The sequence below is a fragment of the Mobula birostris genome, chromosome 24 (genome assembly GCF_030028105.1).
Source record: "Mobula birostris isolate sMobBir1 chromosome 24, sMobBir1.hap1, whole genome shotgun sequence".
Lineage (NCBI taxonomy): Eukaryota > Metazoa > Chordata > Chondrichthyes > Myliobatiformes > Myliobatidae > Mobula > Mobula birostris.
Window position 1 is genome coordinate 50,252,418 of NC_092393.1, and position 24,380 is coordinate 50,276,797.

Here is a 24,380-nt window from a genome sequence, read left to right on the forward strand (position 1 = left end):
ATAGGTGAGGACAGTAATTGCATGAGAATCTGGCATCTGCAGGCTACCGTCTAGGTTGCACCCAATCCTTAACTGGGAAATGTATCGTCTTTCCTTCATCATCTTGTGTTGAAATCCTTTGATCTCCCAACTCATCAGCCTTCTGTAGTTGTCTAAGAGTTAACTATCATAGATGCATTAGGGGTGATAAATCTCTAGGGCCGGATGAGATCCATACAGGTACGCATAGGAAGCAAGGGAGGAGACAGCTGGGGTCTAATGGAGATTTCTGCATTTTTGCTAGCCACAAATGAGGTGCCAGAAATCTAGACAGTTAATATTGTTCTTCTATTTAAGAAGGGCTTCAGAGATAATCTGGGGAACTACAAGGTGGTGAACATGACACCAGGGGTATGAGAAATCCTTGGGGATACGATTTACGTATTTTATGAAAGGTAGAGGCTGCTCTGGGTGGTCAATATGGTTCTGAGCATGAAGATTCTGTTTCACTAGTTTGAAGGAGTTTTTTTGAGCGGACAAGACCATAACACTATAAGAGATAGGAGCAGCATAAAGCATTCATCCCATCAAGTTGCTCCACTATTTCATCATGGTTCATCCATTTTCCCTCTCAACCACGTTCTTCTGCCTTCTCCCTGTAGCCTATACACCTTAACTAATCAAGAACCAATCCACCTCCACTTTAAGTACATCCAAATACCTGACCTCCACAGTCACCTATGGCAATGAATTCCACAGAGTCACTGCCCTTTGGCTAAAGAAATTCCTCCTCATCTCTGTTCTAATTGAATGTCCCTCTATTTTGAGAAGGCCCTCTGATCCTAGATTGCACCACTATAGGAAACAGCCTCACCACATCCACTGTATCTAGGCCTTACAACAATCAATAGGTTTCAATGAGATCCCCCCTCATTCTTCTAAATTTCAACAGATATAGACCCAGAGCCATCAAACGCTCCTCATAGAATAACTCCTTCATTCCCAGAACCATTCTCTTGAACCTTCTTTGAATCCACTCCAGTGACAGCACATCCTTTCTTAGATGAGGGGCCCAAAATTGTTCACATTACTGCAAATACGGCCTCACCAGTGTCTCAGCATTACATCTTTGGTTTTATGTTCTAGTCCTCTTGAAATGAATGCTAACATTGTATTTGCCTTCCTTCCCGTCAACTTAGCCTGCAAGTTAACCATTAGGTAATCCTGCACAAGGACTCCCAAGTCCCTTTGCATTACAGATTTTTGAATTTTCTACCTGTTTAGAAAATAGTCTATGCTTTTGTTTCTTCTATCGTAGTCCATTACCATATGCTTCCCAACACTGTTTTCCATCTGTCGCTTCTTTGCCCATTCTCCTAATCTGTCTAAGTCCTTCTGTAGCTTCCCTGCTTCATCAGTACTACCACCTTGGACTTGGATCACTCTATTTTGCCTACGGTTACAACAGATCAACAGCAGGTGCCATTTCATTGGCTCTTCACTCAATAGTGGAACATCTGGACAGCAAAGATGCATACATTAGGTTGCTATTCATTGACTACAGCTTGACAGAGGGAGGAGAAGATGGCGGTGTGACGCAGCACGTGTGGCCGCTTGGAATGATATCGTATTTGTGAAGTAGGATGCCATGCACAATCCTGAGTTGATGGGGTCAGCCGTGAGAAGCACAGAGGAACATCTGGAGAAACTTCTGAAATGCCTGCTTCGCTGCCGCTGCTACTGTGCGATCGAGAATCTCCAGAGACGAAGGCCCCAAGTCCTCGGCTTTGCCTATTGCCTGTTGCCGGGACTGAGGTCGAAGCGCTCGACAGAGATGGTGCTCGGTGTCGGAAGGCTGGTCAGAGGCTCGAAGTTTTCGGACAGACTCAAGAGTCAGCTGTGGTCAGGTGCTTCCAGGATGCTGCATCAGCAAGTTTGCAGTGCTGGAAGCTCATGGCAGGAAGAGAGTTTCTCTTCCTTCAACCATCTGTGTTAGATGATGGGACTTTCGAGAGACTTTGTGATTTTTTTTTACCGTGCCCATGGTCTGTTCTCCTATCAAATTATGGTATTGCTTTGCACTGTTGTAACCATATGTTATAATTATGTGGTTTTTGTCAGTTTTTTTAGTCTTGGATCGTCTTGTGTTTCTGTGATATCATTCTGGAGGAACAAATTGTATCATTTCTTAATGCATGCATTACTGAATGACAATAAAAGAGGACTGCGTGTCCTCATAATCTAATTTAGTACTAATTTTCCCTCAAAATTGATCAATAAGCTTCAAGTCCTAGGCCTCAACCCCTCCTTGTTCAATGGATCCTCAATTCCCTCAGTTGCAAACTTCAGTCAGTTTGGATTGGCAACAACATCTCCTCCACAATCTCCCTCAACACAGGAGCCCCAAAGGCTGCTTATGACTGTCAGGTTAAACACAGCTTCAATGACATATTTAAGTTTACTGACAGCACTACTGTCGTTGGTCAAATCAAAAGTGGTGACGAATCAGCATATAGGAGGGAGATTGAAAATTTTACTGAATGATGCCACTACAACCACCTCTCACTCAATGTCAGCAAGATAAAGGAGATGATTATTGACTTTAGGAGGAGGAGACCAGAGGTCCATGAGCCAGTAACTTTAAATTCCTCAGTGTTATCATTTAAGAGGATCTGTCCTGGGTCCAGCACCTAAGTGCCATTATGAAGAAAGCAAGATAGTGCCTCTCCTTTCTTAGAAGTTTGTGAAGATTTGGCATGACATCTAAAACTTTAATAAACTTCTATAGATATGTGGTGGAAAGTGTATTGACTGGTTACATCAAAGCCTAGTATTCGAACACCAGTGCTCCTGTATGGGAAAACCCTACTTTTTGTGGAAATAGCCTAGTCCATAATGGGTATAGCCCTCCATTGAGCACGTGGAGCGTTGTCGTAGGAAAGCAGCATCCATCGTCAAGGACCCTCACCATCACGGCCATGCTCTCTTCTCACTGCTGCCATCAGGAAGAAGGTACAGGAGCCTCAAGACATGCAGCACCAGATTCAGGAACAGTTTTTACCCCTCAACCATCAGGCTCTTGAACCAGTGGGCATAGCTTCACTCAACACTGAACTGTTCCCATAGTCTATTGACTCACTTTCGAGGACTTTTCAACCCAATTTCTCAATATTTATTGCTTAATTAATTGAAATTAATTATTATTTCTTCTTTTTTCTCTCTCTTTTTGTATTTTCATAGTTTGTTGTTTTTTTTTTGCACAGTGGTCATTGTCCATCTTGTTGGGTGTGGCCTTTTCTGATTCTATTGTATTTCTTGTATTTGCTGTGATTGCCTGCAAGAAAATGAATCTCAAGCTTGTACATAGCGACATACATGTATTTTGATAATAAATTTATTTCGAGCATTGAGCTATGTTTAAGAGGCACTTAAATAGGCAAGACATGGACTTAATGCAGGCAAATGGAGTTAATGTAGATAAACAAAATAATTAAGCATGAATGTGGTGAGCTGAAGCTCTAGCTTCTATGAGTCTCAAAGTCCAGATTTGTTTGATAGAGCACCCAATTCTAGCAGTGCAGCTGAAGATAGCACAAAGTGGATCTTGCTTAAATAAGCTGGGCATTTTTTCAGTGCATTTTGTAAATAGCTTTTCATATATGAGATGAAAAATTAAACATTTTGTTCCAAAGAGGAGTTAAAGAATGCAAAATCACCAAATATTATAATGCAGTGTAAAATCCATCTATCTAGTTGTAGGGATGAATCTTTTTCCTCACCTCTTTCATCATTCTGATTCTTCGGCCCTTAAGATTAGTTTTGCAGATAACCACACGAAAGCATTTTTTCCCTAATGAAAGATTTCTGGAATGAATTAGAAATCTAAAAATTATGGGAAACATTGTCATTTATGAGTTAAAAATAGATCCCAGTCAGTTTTCATGGGCTATGTTTATATCTTTATAATGGGCATTTAATTCTTCTCCATTCATCAAAATCCTGCTGATCCTCCCAGGAAAATCCAATTAATTTGTGAAGTGTCTACTGCTGTGCACTTGAAAAGGCAAGTAGGCATTTAAAGGTATATGAAGAGGCAGTTCACTCATGATTAGAGGATATGGTGCAGACCATAATGGATATTTGTGTTCAAACTGGCAGAAGAGTAAATCAATAAACACTCTCCCTTCATCTCAAAGGTCCTCACCACTGTTTCACTGGGCTTTGAATGGCAATTCCTAGGAAAGTGCACAAAGGAGGGAGTTACGAAAATAGTTTATAACTTTATCTGTGTCCACCTCTCATAATGTTCTGCTGGTGGGCAGGGAAGGGGGTAGTGGCTGGTAGTTCCATGGCAGAGGTGAAACAAAATTGAGGAAGAAAGCCATCTGATCTTTTCCATGTTTGCATGTGTCATCCACATATGTTTTAGTTGGATGTTTCTTCATATATATAATGCTATGAGTTTTACTTTGAAGGTCTTGGCAGAAATGGAACAGTTTAAAAATCTGGACAGCGATATAGCAGGTTCAGCCAATCGCTGGAAAAAAATTGTGGAGTCAGAAGCTCCAGAGAAGGAAAAATTGCCACAAGAATGGAAAAATAAAGGAGCAATGGAGAAATTGTGCATGATGCGGTGTATGAGGCCTGATCGAATGACATACGCTGTTGGGTATAGTGAAATAATCTACCTATGTGTAATTGCATAACTCAGAAAATTAATGATCATGCTAGCAGAGGAAGATTTGGGAAAATATATTATTGTCTAAGTCTGGTTGACTAGCTCTCAATTATTACTCATATCAGGATATTTTCAGAAGCTGGGTGGAGCTTAAAGGTCCTGCCTCACCTACATGCTGAAGAGCAAAACCTCTCAGTTTTCTAAAGTCCAGTAAGAGTAAGGTCAGAGAAGTGGAAATAGCAGGCAGTAATACTTTCTTTCAAACTACCTGAAGTGTTGCATAGAGCTTTGTGGTTCTCAGCAGCTGCTCTTGCCTCCATCACTGTATTTAAGAAACCTTGTAGGTCTTTATCAACAATATTTTCAATTTCATTTTGCAAAATATCTTTTTAATAATTTTTAATGCAAAAAATGTTTAAATTAGTTTTATGCCATTACATTAAAATGTGTACTGGGGTTGTTTCAGTGAATGCAGTATAATCAATTTCCATGATGTCCTTCAATCTGATATCCTTCATCCATTTTCAACTGTCAACATGGTTTTTGGTTGGCACAGGGTCTTTTGTGTTAATCTTGAATGGGACACAGCTTCATTAGTGTAATGTATTTCTATGCACAACAATTTGAAGCTCTCATGCCAAAAAAAAAGGTGACATTTGCCACAAACCTAATGGGTAATTGGCTTTAGTGTGTGGAAAAGTAGCCCAGGGAAACCATACTTGCTTCACATCTGATCAACACATTAGAGACTGCAGATACTGAAATCTGGAGCAACATGCACAAAATGCTGGAGGAACTCAGTGGGTCAAGCAGCAGCTACAGAAGGAAGTGAACGGTTGACATTTCGGGCCAAGATCCTTATCAGGATGTATGATGAGGACCTTGAATCAGAACAGTTCCTGCAGCATTTTGTGTGTATTGAGCACCACCTAGGTTACCTTCACAACTACTCCATATAAATAATATTAAAAAGTGAAAAGTTGAAGCAAAAGAGATCCTAACATGATTCCTCTATTCACTACCCTCCAATGTGTCTGTATTCAGGGTATCCCTACTCTCAGTCTGTTATCATCCAATCAAACTTTTTACCTAATACTTTGCATTCACTTTCTTAGTTTATAATTTACTTAAGTCTATAATGCAGAAACTCATTAAATATCTTATGGTAGTCCATTTAAACTATATCCATAGATATTTTCGTTAAGTTACTTTTAAGAAGTTAATTTGGTTATCTCTAATCAACTTAATGTTCTCTCATGTTATTAATGTTTTACCAGCCTTCCTATTTTCTTCAATGTGAGAACTAATCAACACAGGAACATTGAAGTAGCAGTAGGTCATTCAACACTGTTAGTTTGATCCATAATCCAAATAGATTATTTAATTTCCTTTGATAATCTTACCCAACAAAAAACTACCCATTTCTGTGTTGAAATTAGAACAATTGAAATTTTCAAGTTCTTAATCATAAATGTTATTTAAAATTTTATAGTGGCTATGTGGAAGAAAAGTTTGGAGCTAAATATGTGGAGGGTCGGAGTATGGAATTTGCAAAATCATATGAAGAAAGTAGTCCTTCCACTCCGATATTCTTTATTCTCTCACCGGGAGTTGATCCACTAAAGGATGTAGAAGCACTCGGTAGGTGGACAGAATAGGGCAATTAATTCATGTGTTTATAGAAAGGTGCAATACTCAGTTTAGATAGTAATTTAGTACTTGACACTGATTCAATATACCGTCAATTAATAGGCCTTATTTAAATTATGCCATTTTGGTTAGGGCATCACTGTAAATGGTGCAAATTTGGTTAACAACTTAAATTGAGTATGTTGAACGGATGCCTTGCCATAATGGGGAAATATTTATTATTAGTCTTTCATAGTCATAGTGTTATAAGACCACAAGATATAGGAGCAGAATTAGGCTATTTGACCCATTGAGTCTGCCTCGCCATTTCATCATGGCTGATCCATTTTCCCAGTCAGCTCCTATCTGCCTTCTCCCTGTAGGAATATAGTGCAGAAGTAGGTCAAATGTCGCAACCTACCCATACCGGCCAATATGTCTATTCTGAACTATTCCCATTTGACTGCATTTATCCCATATCCTTCTAAACCCTGTCTAAATGTCTTTCAAACATTGTGCTTGAATTAGCTTCCACAGCTTCCTCTGGCAGCTTGTTCTGTATACCCACCACCCTCAGTCTCCTTTTGTATCTTTCTCCTCTCACCTTAAGTCTGTGACTTAGTTTCAGACTCCTTCACCAGAGGATCCACTGTATCTAAGATCCTTATGATTTTATGTATCTCTATAAGGTTATCCCCTCAGCCTTTTATATGCAAATAAAAAAGCTGCCAGCCTAACCAGCCTCTGCTTATAACTCAAGCCCTCCTGTCCCAATAACTTCCTTGTGAAAGAGATGATTCCACAATTAACAATATTCTGACAAAGCCAGACATGAAAGATACTGAGAGACTCTCTATCTCATTCTTTCCCTCATACACTTAACAGTTTATATCTGCCTAAGGAAGAGAATACCAAAGATTTACATACAACCTTCTGCAGAATGAAAGTACTCTGCTCAGTATTTAGCTAGGAATTAACCCTAGCCCTGCCATAATGCTTCCTCGTTCTAGATTTGTACGCTAGAAGAAACAATTTCTCAGTATCTTTTGTTTCTGGGTTTATCAGAATCTCGTAACTCTTGAGATTATATCTCATTCTTCTAAAGTCTAGAAAGAATACTCTAGTCTTACTCAATAAGGCAACCATGTAATTGCAAGAAACAATCCGGCGAATCTTGGCTGCACTGACTCCAAGACAAATATATCAACTTTAGATAAAAAGATGCATGCAGTGGTTCAACCAAGCAATTCCAACAGAATCTCAGTGTATTCAAATTCCTTGCAATGAAGAGTAATGTACGATTTGTCTTTTGTGATTACAATTACTAGCTGTTCTTGGATGCTTACTTTCTGCTTCTTTTGAACTAACATCAGAATTCTCCTGTATATCAGAGCTTACCAGATACTCACTATTTACTAATTATTCTTTTCAGTTCTTCCAACTAAAGTGCATAACATCACATTTCCCATATTCTTGGCCAACCCACTTGCCAACCTGTCTAGCAACACACATAAAAATTGCTGGTGAACGCAGCAGGCCAGGAAGCATCCATAGGAAGAGGTACAGTCGACGTTTCAAGCCGAGACCCTTCGTCAGGAAGGGTCCCTTGTCCTGACGAAGGGTCTCGGCCCGAAACATCGACTGTACCTCTTCCTATAGATGCTGCCTGGCCTGCTGCATTTACCAGCAATTTTTATGTGTGTTGCTTGAAATTCCAGCATCTGCAGATTTCCTCGTGTTTGCCAACCTGTCTATATTCCTTTGTATTCACAGCTTAGTTTTGCTCTTAGCTTTGTATTATTAACAAACTTGGATATATTATGCTCTGTTTTTAAATCAGTCATTGATATAAATTGTGAATAGCTGACCAAAAATTTCTGATTGCTGTGGTATCCCACTAACAGACTCCAGCTTCAGAATGACCCACTTGGATCTACTTCCTGTTCTCAAGCTGTCCTCTGCAGTTTCTAATATGCTACCTACCTGTGAATCCATGATATAATAAACTTTGTGGTATCTGATCAAGTGACCTTTGAAATGCTGATATGCTATATTCACTAGTTCTCTCCTTAGAAGTTATATCATCAAAAATCAGTGTGAGCTTTTTCAAACAAGATTTTCCCCTCATATTGTAATTCATCTGTTTCAAAGAACTCTGCTGGGTCTTAGAAAATGTTATTGCCTGACCTTAAGGAAGAAAACTCATTGTCATCATTTTGCCAACAATGGATATCAAGTCCATATTTTATATTTTTTTCTATCCACTGTTTCTTAAATAGTGTTTTTATATTTATTGTTTTCCAAAATCTTCCGAGACTGTTCTAAAGCAAGTATATTTTGGAAAATATTCATTAATACATATCAACACACATAAAATGCTGGTCGAACTCAGCAAGTTGGGCAAAATCAATGGAAATGAATAAACAGTCGATGGTTTGGCCGAGACCCTTCTTCATGACAGAAGAAGAGTCTTGGGCTGAAGCATCAACTATTTACTCTTTTCCACCTGCTGAGTTCCTCCAGCACTTTGTGTGTATTGCTTTCGATTTCCAGCATCTGCAGACTTTCTCATATAATTAATACTAATGCCTTTTCTGCAACAATTCTGCCTGTAGGGCAGATCCGATCTCAGGAAGTTTTCCATTTTTTGTCCATTCTTTCCTACTTTCCCTTTATTAACAGTAACGACTAGAAATTTCTTGTTATTAGATGCTTCCCATCTGTTTCTGCTGCATCCTCTGAAGTGAAGGTGTTTCTTCAGACTACATCATTTATAATTTCTGCATTATAATTTCTCTTAATATTTTGAACCCATATTTAGTTTCGTTTTTGTTTTCCTGTACACACACGAACTTCTTTAGTGTTAATTTAAGATATTGTATCTTCTTCCTCCTTAAAGCTTAACTCTGAATTGTACACTAAACTATTGTGATATTATATTGTCTTGTACAATTGACTTGGTATAATTTATTTCTCTACACAGGCAAAAAATTGGGCTTTACCATTGACAATGGCAAATTCCATAATGTATCACTGGGGCAAGGTCAAGAGATAGTGGCAGAAGAAGCTTTGAATGTGGCAGCTGCACAAGGACACTGGGTTATTTTACAGGTACTGACATAGTTAAATGTTTAAATATTATAGCCTGATGTAAAATAATTATCACTAGAGACCACTAACCAATAGGTAATTTTATCTTAATGTAGAACGAAAAGCAGTTTAAATGCAGGCCACTGTTGGCTAAGTTCTGAGGCCATCTGTTTATCCACCTATCCATATTCCATTGCCTTTTCTAGCAACACCCCCGGTACACCCAGAATCATTCCATGAGCCAGTCTAGTTTTTCAACCTTTTGATTTTGTGAAGACAATAACTGGTGAAATCCATGCCTTACTGTTCTTTGCTCACTGGTTTTATGAAAATTATTTCAGTGGTCCAATTTTCTGATAGGCATGATTGCCAAAGTAATATTTTTGTCAGTGTTACTTGCCCAAATACTACTGAATGTATTTAGAATGCTGTATATCAATTTCTTGAATTGTTTCTTATATACTTAATTTCTACATTGTTATATATAATTGTTGTACATTTGTAAAACATCTCTTGTAGAACATTCATCTAGTAGCTAAGTGGCTGAGTACATTGGATAAGAAAGTGGAACAATATAGTACAGGTAGCCATGCAGATTATCGTGTTTTTATGACGGCTGAGCCAGCTGCGAGCCCTGAGACACATAATATTCCCCAGGGATTACTGGAAAATTCCATTAAAATCACTAATGAACCCCCAACTGGCATGTATGCCAACCTGCATAAAGCACTGGATTTGTTTAATCAGGTAAAACAAAATGGGAATATATTTGAGTTTAACTGTGATCTACTTAATGAATAATTTTTAATACAAATATTAATATTTCTTCGTTCTTCAGTTATATCAATATATTAACATTTAATACTAAGATAAATAAAATGTCAGTAAAATGATTATGTATAAACATGATGGTCTTTAAAATAACTGCTTGTAAATTTAACCTTTTTCTTAAAAATGTTAGTAATGTTTAAATTCTATTATTTCATTATTTTTTTACTTCTTATTCAAGCAAAATGCATGCTGTTTTAAGGCTGGCAAATTAGTTGCCCTTTTCTAAACACCGAGAGAGATCATGGTGAACTGCCTTACTGAATCATGAGAGTCTTGGTCAGTATTAGTCAGTCAAATGGCAACATCATTCCTGTGGTCCTATTTATTACAAGCCATAAATCATATGTAGAAAGTTACTTAGATCAAAAGAACAACTAATTCCCATTGCCTCAATAATTCTTTATGGTGGTAAACCATTGATATAAATTGCATGTTTTGGCTAAACTTATGAAATACAAAAAATTTCTGTGAAGTAAATTAATTTATCTGTATAATTTTTTTGCATTTCGTTAGAAAATTGAAGCAAAATATTTTTAATTTGTTGCACTTGACAATTAATATTTTACTAATTCATGGTATTAATTTAGTTGTGCTTATATTTATTAATTTTACTTCCATATTAATGTAGGACACCTTGGAGATGTGCTCTAAAGAATCTGAATTTAAGTGCATCCTTTTTGCACTTTGTTATTTTCATGCTGTGGTTGCTGAGAGACGTAAATTTGGAGCACAAGGATGGAATAGATCCTATCCTTTTAACAATGGGGATCTTACAATTTCTGTTTATGTACTGTTCAACTACTTAGAAGCTAATCCAAAGGTAAAGTTTGCAAACAATAGTTTACATATTAATAGTTTTCTGAGTTTAAATTTTTGTCTGAAGTAAAAATTTCATTCTGGAAATCTTCTCTGATTAAAGAGACAAATGTTAATCACAGGAATAGATTTTTTTGTCATACGTGTAAGTAGTGGAATCTGAATATTGATGAATGCATCTTATTAAGAAAGATCATGAAGGAAAAGATGGAGAAAGGGCTCTGTTAATGAATGAAGAACTTAGAGCCACCTTAGTTCTACGTATTAAGCAGTAGAAGTGATTTGGGTGGAAGTAAGAAATAATAATCAAAGTCACTTGTGGGAATTCTGTTCAGGACTCCTAATGGTACTTACACGATAGAATAAAGTTTTAAGGAAAATTAATGGGAGCTTGTCAGAAATGTACAGTAAAAATCATGGGGAATTTTAATGAATTTGTATATAGACTGGAAAATTGGTCGGGCAAGAGAAGTCAAGATGAGTAAACATAAAATACTCTGTAGATGTTGGGGTCAAAGCAACACTCACAACATGCTGGAGGAACTCAGCAGGTCGGGCAGCATCTGTGGAAACGATCAGTCGACGTTTCGGACTGGAACCCTTCATCAGTACTAAAGAGGGAAGGGGCAGAGGCCCTATAAAGAAGGTGGGGGGAGGGTGGGAGGGAAAAGGCTGGTAGGTTCCAGGTGAAAAACCAGTAAGGGGAAAGATAAAGGGGTGGAAGAGGGGAAGCAGGGAGGTGATAGGCTGGAAAGGTGAAGAAGGAATAGGGGAAAACACAATGGGTAGTAGAAGGAGGCGGAACCATGAGGGAGGTAGTAGGCAGCTGGGGGAGGGGGCAGAGTGAAATAGGGATAAGGGAAGGGAGGGGGAGGGAATTACCAGAAGTTGGAGAATTCTATGTTCATACTCAGGGGCTGGAGACTACCTAGATGGTATATGAGGTGTTGCTTCTCCAACCTGAGTTTAGATTATGAGAACACTCAGTCCTCTTTTATTGTCATTTAGAAATGATACAATGTTTCTGCCTCATCATGGCAGTAGAGGAGGCCATGTATGGACATATCCGAATGGGAATGTGAAGCAGAGTTGAAGTGGGCGGCAACTGGGAGATCCTTTCTGTTGTGGTGGACGGAGTGGAGGTGCTCGACGAAGCGGTAACCCAATCTGCGTCGGGTTTCACCGATGTAGAGGAGGCTGCACCGGGAGCACCGGATGCAATAGATGACCCCAACAGACTCACAAGTGAGGTGTTGCCTCACCTGGAAGGACTGTTTGGGGCCCTGAATGGTGGCAAGAGAGGAGGTGTAGGGACAGGTGTAGCACTTACGCTTATGGGGATAAGTGCCGGGTGGGAGATCCGTGGGGAGGAACATATGAACCAGGGAGTCGCAGAGGGAACGATCCTTGCAGAAAGCGGAGAGGGGTGGAGAGGGAAAGATGTGCTTAGTGGTGGGGTCCTGTTGAAGGTGGCGGAAGTTGCGGAGGATAATGTGCTGGATCCGGAGGCTGGTGGGATGGTAGGTGAGGACAAGGGGAACTCTGTCCTTGTTGTGGTGGCGGGAGGATGGGGTGAGGGCTGAAGTGCGGGAAATGGAGGAGATGCGGGTGTGGGCATCATTGATGACGGCAGAAGGGAAACCACGACCCTTTAAGAAAGAGGATATTTGAGATGTCCTGGAATGGAAAGCATCCTGGGAGCAGATGCGGCGGAGACAGAGGAACTGGGAATAGGGAATGGCATTTTTGCATGTGGCAGGGTGGGAAGAGGTATAGTCGAGGTAGTTATGAGAGTCAGTGGGCTTGTAGAAAATGTCAGTGGACACTCTGTCTCCAGAGATGGAGACCGAGAGATCAAGAAAGGGGAGAGAAGTGTCCGAGATAGACCAAGTGAATTTGAGGGCTGGGTGGAAGTTTGAAGTGGATGAAATTGACGAGCTCAGCATGGGTGCAGGAAGCAGCACCAAGGTAGTCATCAATGTAGCGAAGGAAAAGTTTGTCCATCTAGATTCTTCTATTACAGTATATTCTGTTAAATTAGGTACCCTGGGATGACTTACGGTATCTCTTTGGTGAAATAATGTATGGAGGCCACATCACCGATGACTGGGATCGTAAACTCTGCCGTACCTATCTGGAGGAATTCATAAGAAATGAAATGCTGGATGGAGACCTTTTGCTTGCACCTGGTTTTCCTATCCCACCTAATACTGATTACAAGGTAAGATTTTTAAAAAATTATTACCAATTATCAAAATAATGTCACTCTTTCTGTAGGTCTACCAAGTAGCTAGTCAGTGATTTTTAAAATATATTGATTTTCTATGACATGGTGTAAAATCATATTAAGAAAGCACAAAGAAATGTGACAAAGATCTCAGGCTATCAACAAGAAGAGTAGAGATCAATAGAGATTGGAGTGGGTCATGAGCCTCCTTCACCAGTCATTTTGAGTTGGTTATCATCCATTCATGAACACTAGAAATAGCTTTCAGGTCTGTGCAGGTTTCAAGCTCAACACCTCAAATCCCAGTTCTATTTTCTTTGTGCTAAGTTGACCAAATCTCAGATGGAATCTTTCCAACTGGCCAAAACAAACTATACCGTTGAGCCTGAAGTTGTCAGTTAATAGCTGTTTTTGGTCAACTCCATAAGTGTATCCAACCGAAGTACTATTGATTTTTTTTCTACTGCCATTTTGAGTAGAATGTGGTTAAGAAAACTATGGTGATGGTGGCAGAGGAATGGTAAAGACTTAGATATAGAAATTGAGAAAATGTCAGTGGGCAGTGAGCAAGTCAGAATTAGAGTTGGAGACTGATAAAGAGGAGTTACGAATATGAAGTTCAGAGGAAATGGTAGAAGCTTGTGGACAGTTCTGAAGATGTTAGGTTTTTAGGTTAGGCAGAAGTAACCTTACTTCTTCTGGTTCTAAAGGCACTTAGCTCATGCATCAACACTTTCTGGCATCTTTTTTACTAACTGGGTTTTCCTGAAGTCCAGTAGTAATTAAAAAATGAGTATGTTAATTGAAGTCATGTAAGTTTCAATAATTATCACCTTCTGAGGTAGATATCGTGTCTTCCCCTTGTACCATATCCATTAAAATGAAAATGGACAGGTACTTGGCTAAGATATATAATACTTTAACTGCCCCTAATTTAATGCATACATGGTTTTGAAAGAGACAAGAATTTCTTTTTGTTTCACATAAGGGCTATCATGACTACGTGGATGAGGTGTTGCCTCCTGAGAGTCCATACTTGTACGGTTTACATCCAAATGCAGAGATTGGATTCCTAACAGTGATCTCTGAAAAGTTGTTTCGCACTGTTCTTGAGTTACAACCTAAGGAATCAGCTGGTGACGGCAGCACTGGAGTAACGAGGGAAGAAAAGGTATATATATATATATATATATATATATATATTTAAGCAAACATTAATTACAAATATTTCTTAAAACATACTTAATGATTAACCATTTCCAAAATTGTTTTTCAACTAAAGTTGTATGCTATATGACAAGGTGAATCGAAAATTGACAAAAATCCAGTTACCCCAGCAAACAGTTTAATGTAAATGGAGAAGAAATAGAATAAACTAATATCAAATCAGTGTCAACGGGATAATATACTGAGTACATACATATTGATCTAAAAGGCCTGTTTCAATGGTGTATGACTCCATGACTGTTAAACAAAGAATGCACCATTGACTAAACATTTATCTGAATCTTTCTTGCCACAACCTTGTACCTCGTGCAATAAACATCGTGCAGGAGTTAACCTTTAGAATTCAGAATCAGGTTTAGGTTTATTTTCACCGGCAGCATCGTGAAATTTGTCAACTTAGCAGCAGCAGTTCAATGCAAATCATAATATAGAAGAAAAAAAGTAAAAATAAATTAGTAAATCAATTACAGTATATGTATGTTGAATAAATTAAAAATGGTGCAAAAACAAATAATATATAAAAGTAAGGTAGTGTTCATGGGTTCACTGTCCATTTAGGAATCTGATGGCAGAGGAGAAGAAGCTGTTCCTGAATCACTGAGTGTGTACCTTCAAGCTTCTGTACCTCCTACCCAAGGGCAACAGTGAGAAAAGGGCATGCCCTGGGTACTGGCGTCCTTAATAATGGACGCTGCCTTTCTGAGACATCGCTCCTTGAAGATGTCCTGGGTACCTTGTAGGCTAGTAACCAAGATGGAGCCAACTAAATTTAAGACCCTCTGCAGCTTCTTTTGGTCCTGTGCAGTAGCACTCCCCCAACCACACCCCCCCCCATACCAGACAGTGATGCAGCCTGTCAAAATACTCTCCACGGTACATCAGTAGAAGTTTTTGAGTGCTTTTGTTGACATACCAAATCTCTTCAAACTCCTAATGTAGTATAGTTGCTGTCTTGCCTTCTTGATAGCTGCATCAATATGTTGGGACCAGGTCTGCAGAGATCTTGACACCCAGGAACTTGAAATTGCTCACTCTCTCCACTTGTGATCCCTCTATGAGGATTGGTATGTGTTCCTTTGTTTTACCCTTCTGGAAGTCCACTATCAGCTCTTTTGTCTTACTGATGTTGAGTGCAAGGTTGTTGCTGTGACGCCACTCCACTAGTTGGTATATTTTGCTCCTGTACACTCTCTCATCTCCATCTGAGATTCTACCAACAATGGTTGTATCATCAGCAAATTTATAGATGGTATTTGAGCAATGCCTAACCACAGTCATGGGTATATAGAGAGTACAGCAATGGGCTAAGCGCACACCCCTGAGGTGCACCAGTGTTGTTAGTCAGCGAGGAGATATTACCACCAATCCACATAGATGGCGGTCTTCCAGCGTGAGGTACAGACGCCCAGGTTCTGTAACTTATCAGTCAGGATTGTAGGAATTATGGTGTTAAATGCTGAACTACAGTCGATGAATAGCATCCTGATGTAAGTGTTTGTATTGTCTAGATGGTCTAAGGCCCTGTGAAGAGCGATTGAGATTACATCTGCTGAAATTAATTAATGAGAAGCTTGCTCAAATGTCAGTAGTTGAGCTACAGTTTGTAGATGAAGTCTGATTTTGCACATTTTCAGCATCTGAACTCCTAGCCATGTTGACTCACTGAGAAGATGGGCCTTATACTCAACGTGCACAAGTCACAGACCCACTGTCAACCAGCCCCTGCTGAATCACACTGATTGTAAATCTAATACTTTTCATTTGATATGCAGGTTAAAGGAATTCTGGAAGAAATCCTGGAAAAACTACCAGAGGCTTTTAACATGCACGAGATCATGGGTAAAGTGCAAGACAGGACACCTTATGTTGTCGTGGCCTTCCAGGAATGTGAAAGGACAAATATACTGACTGCAGAGCTGAAAAGATCTTTGAAAGAACTAAATCTTGGTCTTAAGGTTTGTCATATTTAAAAATAATTGATTTTGTTTTTTCTTTGCAATATTTCAATGTAACCAAGATCCAGTCACTGGGCATTTTATTATACCAGCTTATCTTTATTTTTCTATAAATGCTGAAAATGAAATTTCCCTTTAGTTGGTGGATCTGAGATGAATAGATTTTCTTTCTGCTAGCTGCTGTTCAGGAATACGATATCAGTTTGAGTTGATTGAGCTAGTAAAACCATTAACTTACAAAATGGCAGGATGTGTTTAAGGGGCTGTATGACTGAGTTTTATTTCCAATGTGGAGGAGTAAACAAAGTAATAGTTAAATAGTCTGAGATGGATCAAAAGATTGTTTTCATCCATAATTATGAAATACGTACCTATTACTATCCTTCATTTTGAAGTTTCAAAGTTAAGAGACATCTGCCTACTCCATTGGTTCCTGTAAGAATTAGGTCTTTAATTACTCAAATACCTATTGCTTGGACAACTATGGTGACAGTCAAATAATAGTCTAGGCTTAAAATTACAGCCAAGCAGCAATTTCTGCTGTCTGATCATCTTCAAAGAATTGTGCTGGTACAGGTATTGGTTTTATTGTCACATGTACCAAGATACAATGAAAAGCTTTTGTTTTGCAGGCCATCTAGACGGATCATAATTAAATCAAGAATGAATAAAAGGTTCATAAATTGAGAATAACAAAAATTTCTCTACTACAATGATTGTCTAGTTCTGCAGATGATTCTGGAGGTCATGATTTGGGAAAATAAATAGCATAACTGTTGGGTCAAGACAGAGTTGTAAGTGATAGTTTGTCATTAGCCCAAGTGAAGTCTTATTTTAATTTGATGCACCATAGACCAGATTTCACTTATTAAAGTTTTAATATATAAATAAATACATAGATTAGGAAATACCACAAATATGAATTCCAGTTATTAAAACAACACATTTTTGCATCTGTGTTGTTTTTCAGGGTGAACTGACTATCACAGCTGATATGGAAAATATTTCAAATTCCTTATTCTTTGACACGGTCCCAGAAACGTGGGCAAATCTTGCATACCCATCACTTCTGAACTTGGCTGCATGGTTTACTGATCTCCTTCTTCGTAGCAGGGTGAGACAATAAGTTAACTGAATACCTGATTGAAAAGTGCTAATGATAAAGAACTAAAGGACGGATAATATCCAGTGCTTGACTGTTTCCTTTATTAACACCATTCCTAAACTAGATGCAACACCAGTGCTTTTAAAAACAGATACTGCTAAGGTATTTCTAGGTCTGATCTGTTATTCAATTATACCAGTATTGTTAATATACGTCATTAAATATGGAAAGCAACTTATGTTTCTATTATTTAATGTAACTGGCAATTCCTGGGTTACTCCAAGTATTTGGCCGTTTGATCTTAAAGATAAGCTTACCTCTAAAGAGAGAAAAAAGAACATTCGGGCAAAGATTGCCCCTCCATTTTTCCAGGTAGTCAAAACTCATCAAATAAAAGTGTTTTTCATCCCATCAATATTAGTAAATCCAGATCTCATCTAAAAATAAATCTCAACATTATTTTATGTCTGCTCTTAGTCAAGCCCTAGTCCTACCAGACCTATCCAAGACACAATTACAATCTCAGCTCTTCATTTGGCTCTTACCACTGATGTGGGTGATGTAAATCCTTTAAAATGGGAATTAATTTTATCAATTTATACAAAACACTGATGTTACTAATAATGAAAGAAGATTAGAATTAAGATCCTGAAGCACTGGGCAATCAAAGATACAGTTGCATGCAAAAGTTTGGGCACCCCTGGTCAAAATTTGTTACTGTAAAGCGCTAAGCAAGTAAAAGATGAACTGATTTCCAAAAGGCATAAAGTTAAAGATGACACATTTCTTTAATATTTTAAGCAAGAAACCTTTATTATTTCCATCTTTTACAGTTTCAAAATAACAAAAAAGGAAAAGGACCTGAAGCAAAAGTTTGGGCACCCTGCATGGTCAGTACTTAGTAACACCCCCTTTGGAGAGTATCACAGCTTGTAAACGCTTTCTGTAGCCAGGTAAGAGTATTTCAATTCTTGTTTGGGGGATTTTCGCCCATTCTTACTTGCAAACGGCTTCTAGTTCTGTGAGATTCTTGGGCTGTCTTGCGTGCACTGCTCTTTTGAGGTCTATCCACAGATTCTCGATGATGTTTAAGGTCAGGGGACTGTGAGGGCCATGGCAAAACCTTCAGTTCTATTCAAAAGGTTCAAAGGAACATCTAAACAAGCCTGATGCATTTTGGAAACAAGTCCTGTGGACTGATGAAGTTAAAATAGAACTTTTAGGCCGCAATGAGCAAAGGTATGTTTGGAGAAAAAAGGGTGCAGAATTTCATGAAAAGAACCCCTCTCCAACTGTTAAACATGAGGGTGGATCGATCATACTTTGGGCTTGTGTTGCAGCCAGTGGCATGGGGAACATTTACTGGTAGAGGGGAGAATGAATTCAATTAAATACTAGCAAATTCTGGAAGCAAACATCACACCGTCTATAAAAAAAAAGCCAAAGATGAAGAGAGGATGGCTTCTACGATAGGATAATGAACCTAAACACACTTCAAAATCCACAATGGATTACCTCAAGAGATGCGAGCTGAAGGTTTTGCCATGGCCCTCACAGTCCCCTAAACATCATCGAGAATCTGTGGATAGACCTCAAAAGAGCAGTGCACGCAAGATGGCCCAAGAATCTCACAGAACTAGAAGCCTTTCACAAGGAAAAGTGGGCGAAAATCCCCCAAACAAGAATTGCAAGACTCTTAGCTAGCTACAAAAAGCGTTTACAAGCTGTGATCCATGCCAAAGGGGGTGTAACTAAGTACTGCCATGCAGGGTGCCCAAACTTTTGTTTTGGGCCCTTTTCCGTTATTTTGAAATTGTAAAAGATGAAAATAAAAAAGTTTTAATATCAAAGAAATGTGTCATCTTTAACTTTATGCCTTTTGGAAATCAGTTAATCTTCAACTCACTCAGCTATTCATAGTAACGAAAATTTTGACCGGGGTGCCCAAACTTTTGTATGCCACTGTATGTTTTGTTTTAGTGAATTATCCCATAAATATATTCTGGCATCTTATCAAACTAGTTCTAAAATGCTTGCAGAAAAATATTTTATTGAAACTTTCTCATTAAATTGTTTATTTCTAGGATTTGGAAGTATGGAGCACAGATTTTACTCTGCCAAATGCAGTGTGGCTTGGTGGTTTATTCAATCCTCAGTCCTTCCTCACAGCTATAATGCAATCCATGGCTAGAAAAAATGAATGGCCATTGGACAAAATGTGTCTAGCAGTGGAAGTTACAAAGAAAAACAAAGAAGACATGACAAGTGCACCCAGAGAAGGAGCTTATATCCATGGGCTGTACATGGAAGGTTAGGCATTTGTACAATCAATAATTTTTTAATAAGTGTAGGTGGACACATTCTTGAATAGCTCACTGAATGCACTGTGAACCACCAATGGTATAACAAATTTAGAAGAAAATTATTCGACAAGCTTTCATAGATCTTTAGCTTTTACCAACTTAGCAAGATCGTAAAATAACATATCACTGACAAATATTCTTAGAGACATTCCAACACAGAAAGCAGTTTTCATTATTTTTTTACTTGCTATAAAATACGTTTACAGTAAAAGATTTTCATTCATATTACTACTAATATTTTATATGTTGAAAGGTGCCCGTTGGGATAAGAACAGTGGAGCCCTTGCTGATGCACGACTGAAGGAACTTACACCATCGATGCCAGTTGTTTTTATCAAAGCCATTCCAGTGGATCGTCAAGATACAAAAAACATTTACGAATGCCCAGTGTATAAAACCCGTACCCGAGGTCCGACTTATGTCTGGACTTTTAATCTGAAAACAAAAGAGAAACGAGCTAAATGGATCCTTGCAGGTGTTGCAGTTTTACTACAAGCTTAAAGAGTGACGGAACTACTTTTTATTGAGCTTGTTTATCATTTATGGCAATAGATTTTAAAAAGCTATCTACTTCAACCATTTATTTCAATAAATAGTAATTGACTAAAATTAATAATTAACTGGCATGTTAATTTGATTTTATCTGTGCAGAAACAATACACAAACAAAAGCTACTTGAGGAGCTCTGGAGGTTTGGAGGCCTGTAATTTTGTTGCAACATTAAAGTTCTGCACGTCACAATTTCATCAGAATTCAAAATGTAAGCATGAAATTCTTCTAAAGACTTATATATACACCAAGAATAGTCTTCATATTGTACAGAGGACTGGAAACCATAGCAGGCAGGGTCACATACCTATAGAAATTGTATACCACTTCTAAATATCAGCAACTCAGAACGCTTGCAAGGCTCTACCTTATATTGAAAACAGAAGAAAATTCCTAATCCTTCTAATTTCTTTTTCCAAAAATAGCAATGTTGGGAATAAATAAAGATGTGTGGACATTAAAACTCATAACAAATAGCTATTGTGCAGTTTCAGATCATTTGGCCTTGTGCATGATAAGGTACAAACTAAGAAATTTAGCAAGTAAATGGAAAAGATGCCCTAAATTGGGAATTATTAATACTCAATGGTTGAAAGAATTTAAAATAAACTACAGTAAATCAGCAAAGCATTTCAACTACTCTTCAGAGCAATTAGATTTAGGGAATAAATGCTAGCTTACTAGAGTCACCCACCCTCCACAGATCATTGTAATTATTTTTTCACCTAACATTTTGAATAACAATTCAAAATATACCACTTTGGTAGGAAAGCAAATTTTTAAAAATCAAGTTATTCATCTTGTGTCTACTTCTGACAGTTGAAAGATTTATGAAAACTGCCATTCTTGAAAACACTGGTCCAAGTTATACAGTATAACAATTAAATACTGCATCTGCAAGAAATCTAGGGTCAGAACAAAAATTCCGTTCGTTCTTTATCAGGCTAATGCAGCACAGTAAGAAAGAACTTCCAAGCCAAGAATTCCCATTTTTGGTGTTCAGTCAAATTCAAATGCACCAAGAAACAAATTCAACCTTTTTGTGACCACCCAGCCATCAAAAACAAAAAGGATTTTGACCAATTAATAAAATCCTGGACAATGTTCCTACAGGCAAGCCAGGTAGGTCTTGCAGCAGCCTGTCTCCCAAAATACAACTGTTAGAAAATGTAGTCAGCTACATTCAATACGACATAAAATTAAGGTACCTTTATAATCTTTAAGGTAAAGAAATTCTGGAGTAGAAATTAGAACACATGACCAAGCAACACATATCAAAGTTGCTGGTGAACGCAGCAGGCCAGGCAGCCTCTCTAGGAAGAGGTACAGTCGACGTTTCGGGCCGAGACCCTTCGTCAGGACTAACTGAAAGAAGAGCTAGTAAGAGATTTGAAAGTGGGAGGGGGAGAGATGGAGCCAAGAGCTGGACAGTTGATTGGCAAAAGGGATATGAGAGGATCATGGGACAGGAGGCCCAGGGAGAAAGAAAAGGTGGGGGGAACCCAGAGGAAGGGCAAGGGGTATAGTGAGAGGGACAGAGGGAGAAAAAGGAGAGAGAGAGAAAGAATGTGTGTATATAAATAAATAACGGATGGGGTACACATGACCAAGATCAGGTTTCTACTCTGCCCCCTCTAAAGCACATCCCTTGCATAAAATTACATCAGAGTAAAATCAATCATGGAATCTTAAGGCTGCATTGATGAAAAGTTGGGAGTTTAGCTGCAGCTTTAAATTTTCAACTATCATTATTCAAACAGTTTTACTGATAAAGATATAGAATTGGAAGTTGAAGTATAATAAACTTACAATAGACATATCCTTCACTAGTTTCTAGAAAAAGTGCTTTATTAATGGTGTTACTAGTTTCACCCAGAGTTTCACATGTCTATTTGGTTGGTCAAATGTAGAAGCCAAAACTTCACTTGATAAATGGTATAAATTCTTCTGTTCCTGGAAAATATAAGTGCAAGTTTTTAATTATGAAACCCACATCAAATAACACAATAAATTATCTACATGAAATCATGTTTTCTTCCAACCAAAGTAAAGATTCAGAGGACTCCAAGTTATAGAACAAAGTCAACATAAGAAATATTCAAATTTTTTTTAATTCATCCTACATAGGTATGCTTGAGCATCACTTCCAACCTTAAAAGCTTCCATTTCTTTTCAGACTTTAAATTTTCAAATCCTTGTCCTCACATTTAAAATGTCTAATTCTTTCCCTGTGACTTTCCAGCTCCCACTCCATTCATGATCCTTCTTAAAATTTATGCCTTCAAGCAGATATTTATTCAGTTTGATTAAAACATTCTCCATATTCATGACTAAGGAATTCTGGAGTGTTTTACTACATTAAAGATGTAGTAAATGTGTAAATGCAAATATCACGGATGCTTTATAAGCATAACAGCAATAAGATGGGTACAGTCATTCTCAGAAACACCATCATGGAAAATCTCCAAGTGGAAGCTCTTCCTACCTTATTTACATCCAGTGTTCTCAGTCCCATTCCCACTCCAATCTGCCTGTACCCTCCCTCTTACAATGAGACCCAATGCATTTCTGAAAACAAAACCTCATGTTTCACCTCAGTTTTCTATAGCCTTCTGGATTCAATCCCCAATTTTATAACAAAAACAGAAAATGCTGCCAATACTCAGGTCACATAACTATGGGAAATGAAACATAGGTAACATTTCAAGTTGGAGGTCCTTTGTCAGAACTGAAAGTAAACAAAGAAGTTTGTAAAACTGCACGATAAAATAAAACCAAGATGACCCTGGGGTTAAGTTGTAAACAAACTAATGTGGGTAATGAATGAAAAGGAGCGCTTGGAAAGAGAACATGGAGACAAGAAGCTAGACTAGAGATTGTAGAACTTAGTCCTGATGCGGCATTCTCCTGAAACATTGACAATTCCCAACTCACACCCCCCCCCAACACACTCTGTTGTTGCTCAACCCACTGAGTTCCTCCAGCGCACCGATTGTTGCTTCAGATTCAAAGTACATTTATTATCAAAATATTTATACTATATACAACCTTGAAATTTGGCTTCTTGAAACACAGCCCATTAAAAAACCCACACAACGAAGGCCATCAAGCACCAATGTGCAGAAAAAAAAGAACAAACTGCAAACAATAAAAAAGTAAAGAAATAACACACACAACATAAACTGCAGAGTCCCCGAAAGTAAATCCACAGCCATGGAGCCAGTCAGCGCTGAGGCGAGTGAAGCAACTCAGGAGCCCCACTGCTGCAGGACATAGCCACGGAGCCAGTTCAGTGGCAAGATGAATGCCGGTGGCTGCAGGCCACAGCTGCAGAATCCGTTTAGCACTCAGGTGAGTAAACCTCTCGGAGTGGTGAGCTAAACACTGGTCCATCCTTTGCCCTCAACCTGGATGTCTTGATCTTTTTAATCTGACTTGGCACATAAACTGGCCAAATATTGGTTTGTTTTTCACTCTCGGGTCTGGGCTCCACCACTTCAATCCAGCCCCAAGTCCATTCCAGGAACGGTTGAACATCAATTCATTTGTCACTTTCGGGCCTGGGCTCTCCCACTTCAATCCAGCCCCAAATCTGCTCCAGCAATGGCCGCTGCAGCCATACCTGCATTCTCAAGAGTCCAGTCCACTGAATCCTTCAGGATACCACAAAATGCCAGGTCGTACATACGGTTCAAAAGCAGAACTCCCAAAGGGAGTTGAAGCTATGAGTTGCAGAGACCGTAGTTCAGAAACAGTGTACTTAATAAACGGTTAGCTTTGTTTGCTGTTTGTAAAGTGTTGCCCATGACTTTCCCAGGCAGAGAAATTGCGGGCATGACCTCCATTCCCACAGAAGGAAAAAAGGAAAGAAAACAAGATGAGCTGAAATTATAGATGGATGACTGATAAAGACCAAGAAATCAACTTATCT

The 24,380-nt window shown here is 38.5% G+C and overlaps 2 protein-coding genes across 4 annotated transcripts in view; one reads left to right on the plus strand and one right to left on the minus strand.

Annotated features, from left to right (window-relative positions):
* Positions 1–20,907, plus strand: part of LOC140187361 (dynein axonemal heavy chain 17-like) — a 37,044-nt gene extending 16,137 nt beyond the window's left edge. Inside the window, exons 6-16 of the mRNA XM_072242613.1 lie at positions 4,455–4,648; positions 6,150–6,298; positions 9,270–9,397; positions 9,896–10,123; positions 10,836–11,027; positions 13,065–13,244; positions 14,239–14,421; positions 16,250–16,432; positions 17,403–17,546; positions 19,622–19,847; positions 20,154–20,907. Of these exons, the coding sequence (XP_072098714.1) occupies positions 4,455–4,648; positions 6,150–6,298; positions 9,270–9,397; positions 9,896–10,123; positions 10,836–11,027; positions 13,065–13,244; positions 14,239–14,421; positions 16,250–16,432; positions 17,403–17,546; positions 19,622–19,847; positions 20,154–20,401 (2,055 nt within the window). The 3' untranslated portion in view covers positions 20,402–20,907. The remainder of the gene's footprint in view (positions 1–4,454; positions 4,649–6,149; positions 6,299–9,269; positions 9,398–9,895; positions 10,124–10,835; positions 11,028–13,064; positions 13,245–14,238; positions 14,422–16,249; positions 16,433–17,402; positions 17,547–19,621; positions 19,848–20,153) is intronic.
* Positions 20,908–22,279: 1,372 nt separating this feature from the next.
* The window catches only part of LOC140187363 (CDP-diacylglycerol--glycerol-3-phosphate 3-phosphatidyltransferase, mitochondrial), a 51,630-nt gene continuing 49,529 nt past the window's right edge, over positions 22,280–24,380 (minus strand). For all 3 annotated transcript variants that reach the window (XM_072242615.1, XM_072242614.1, XM_072242616.1), the window contains one exon: positions 22,280–22,402. In XM_072242615.1, coding sequence (XP_072098716.1) covers positions 22,371–22,402 — 32 coding nt within the window. In that variant the 3' untranslated portion in view covers positions 22,280–22,370. The remainder of the gene's footprint in view (positions 22,403–24,380) is intronic.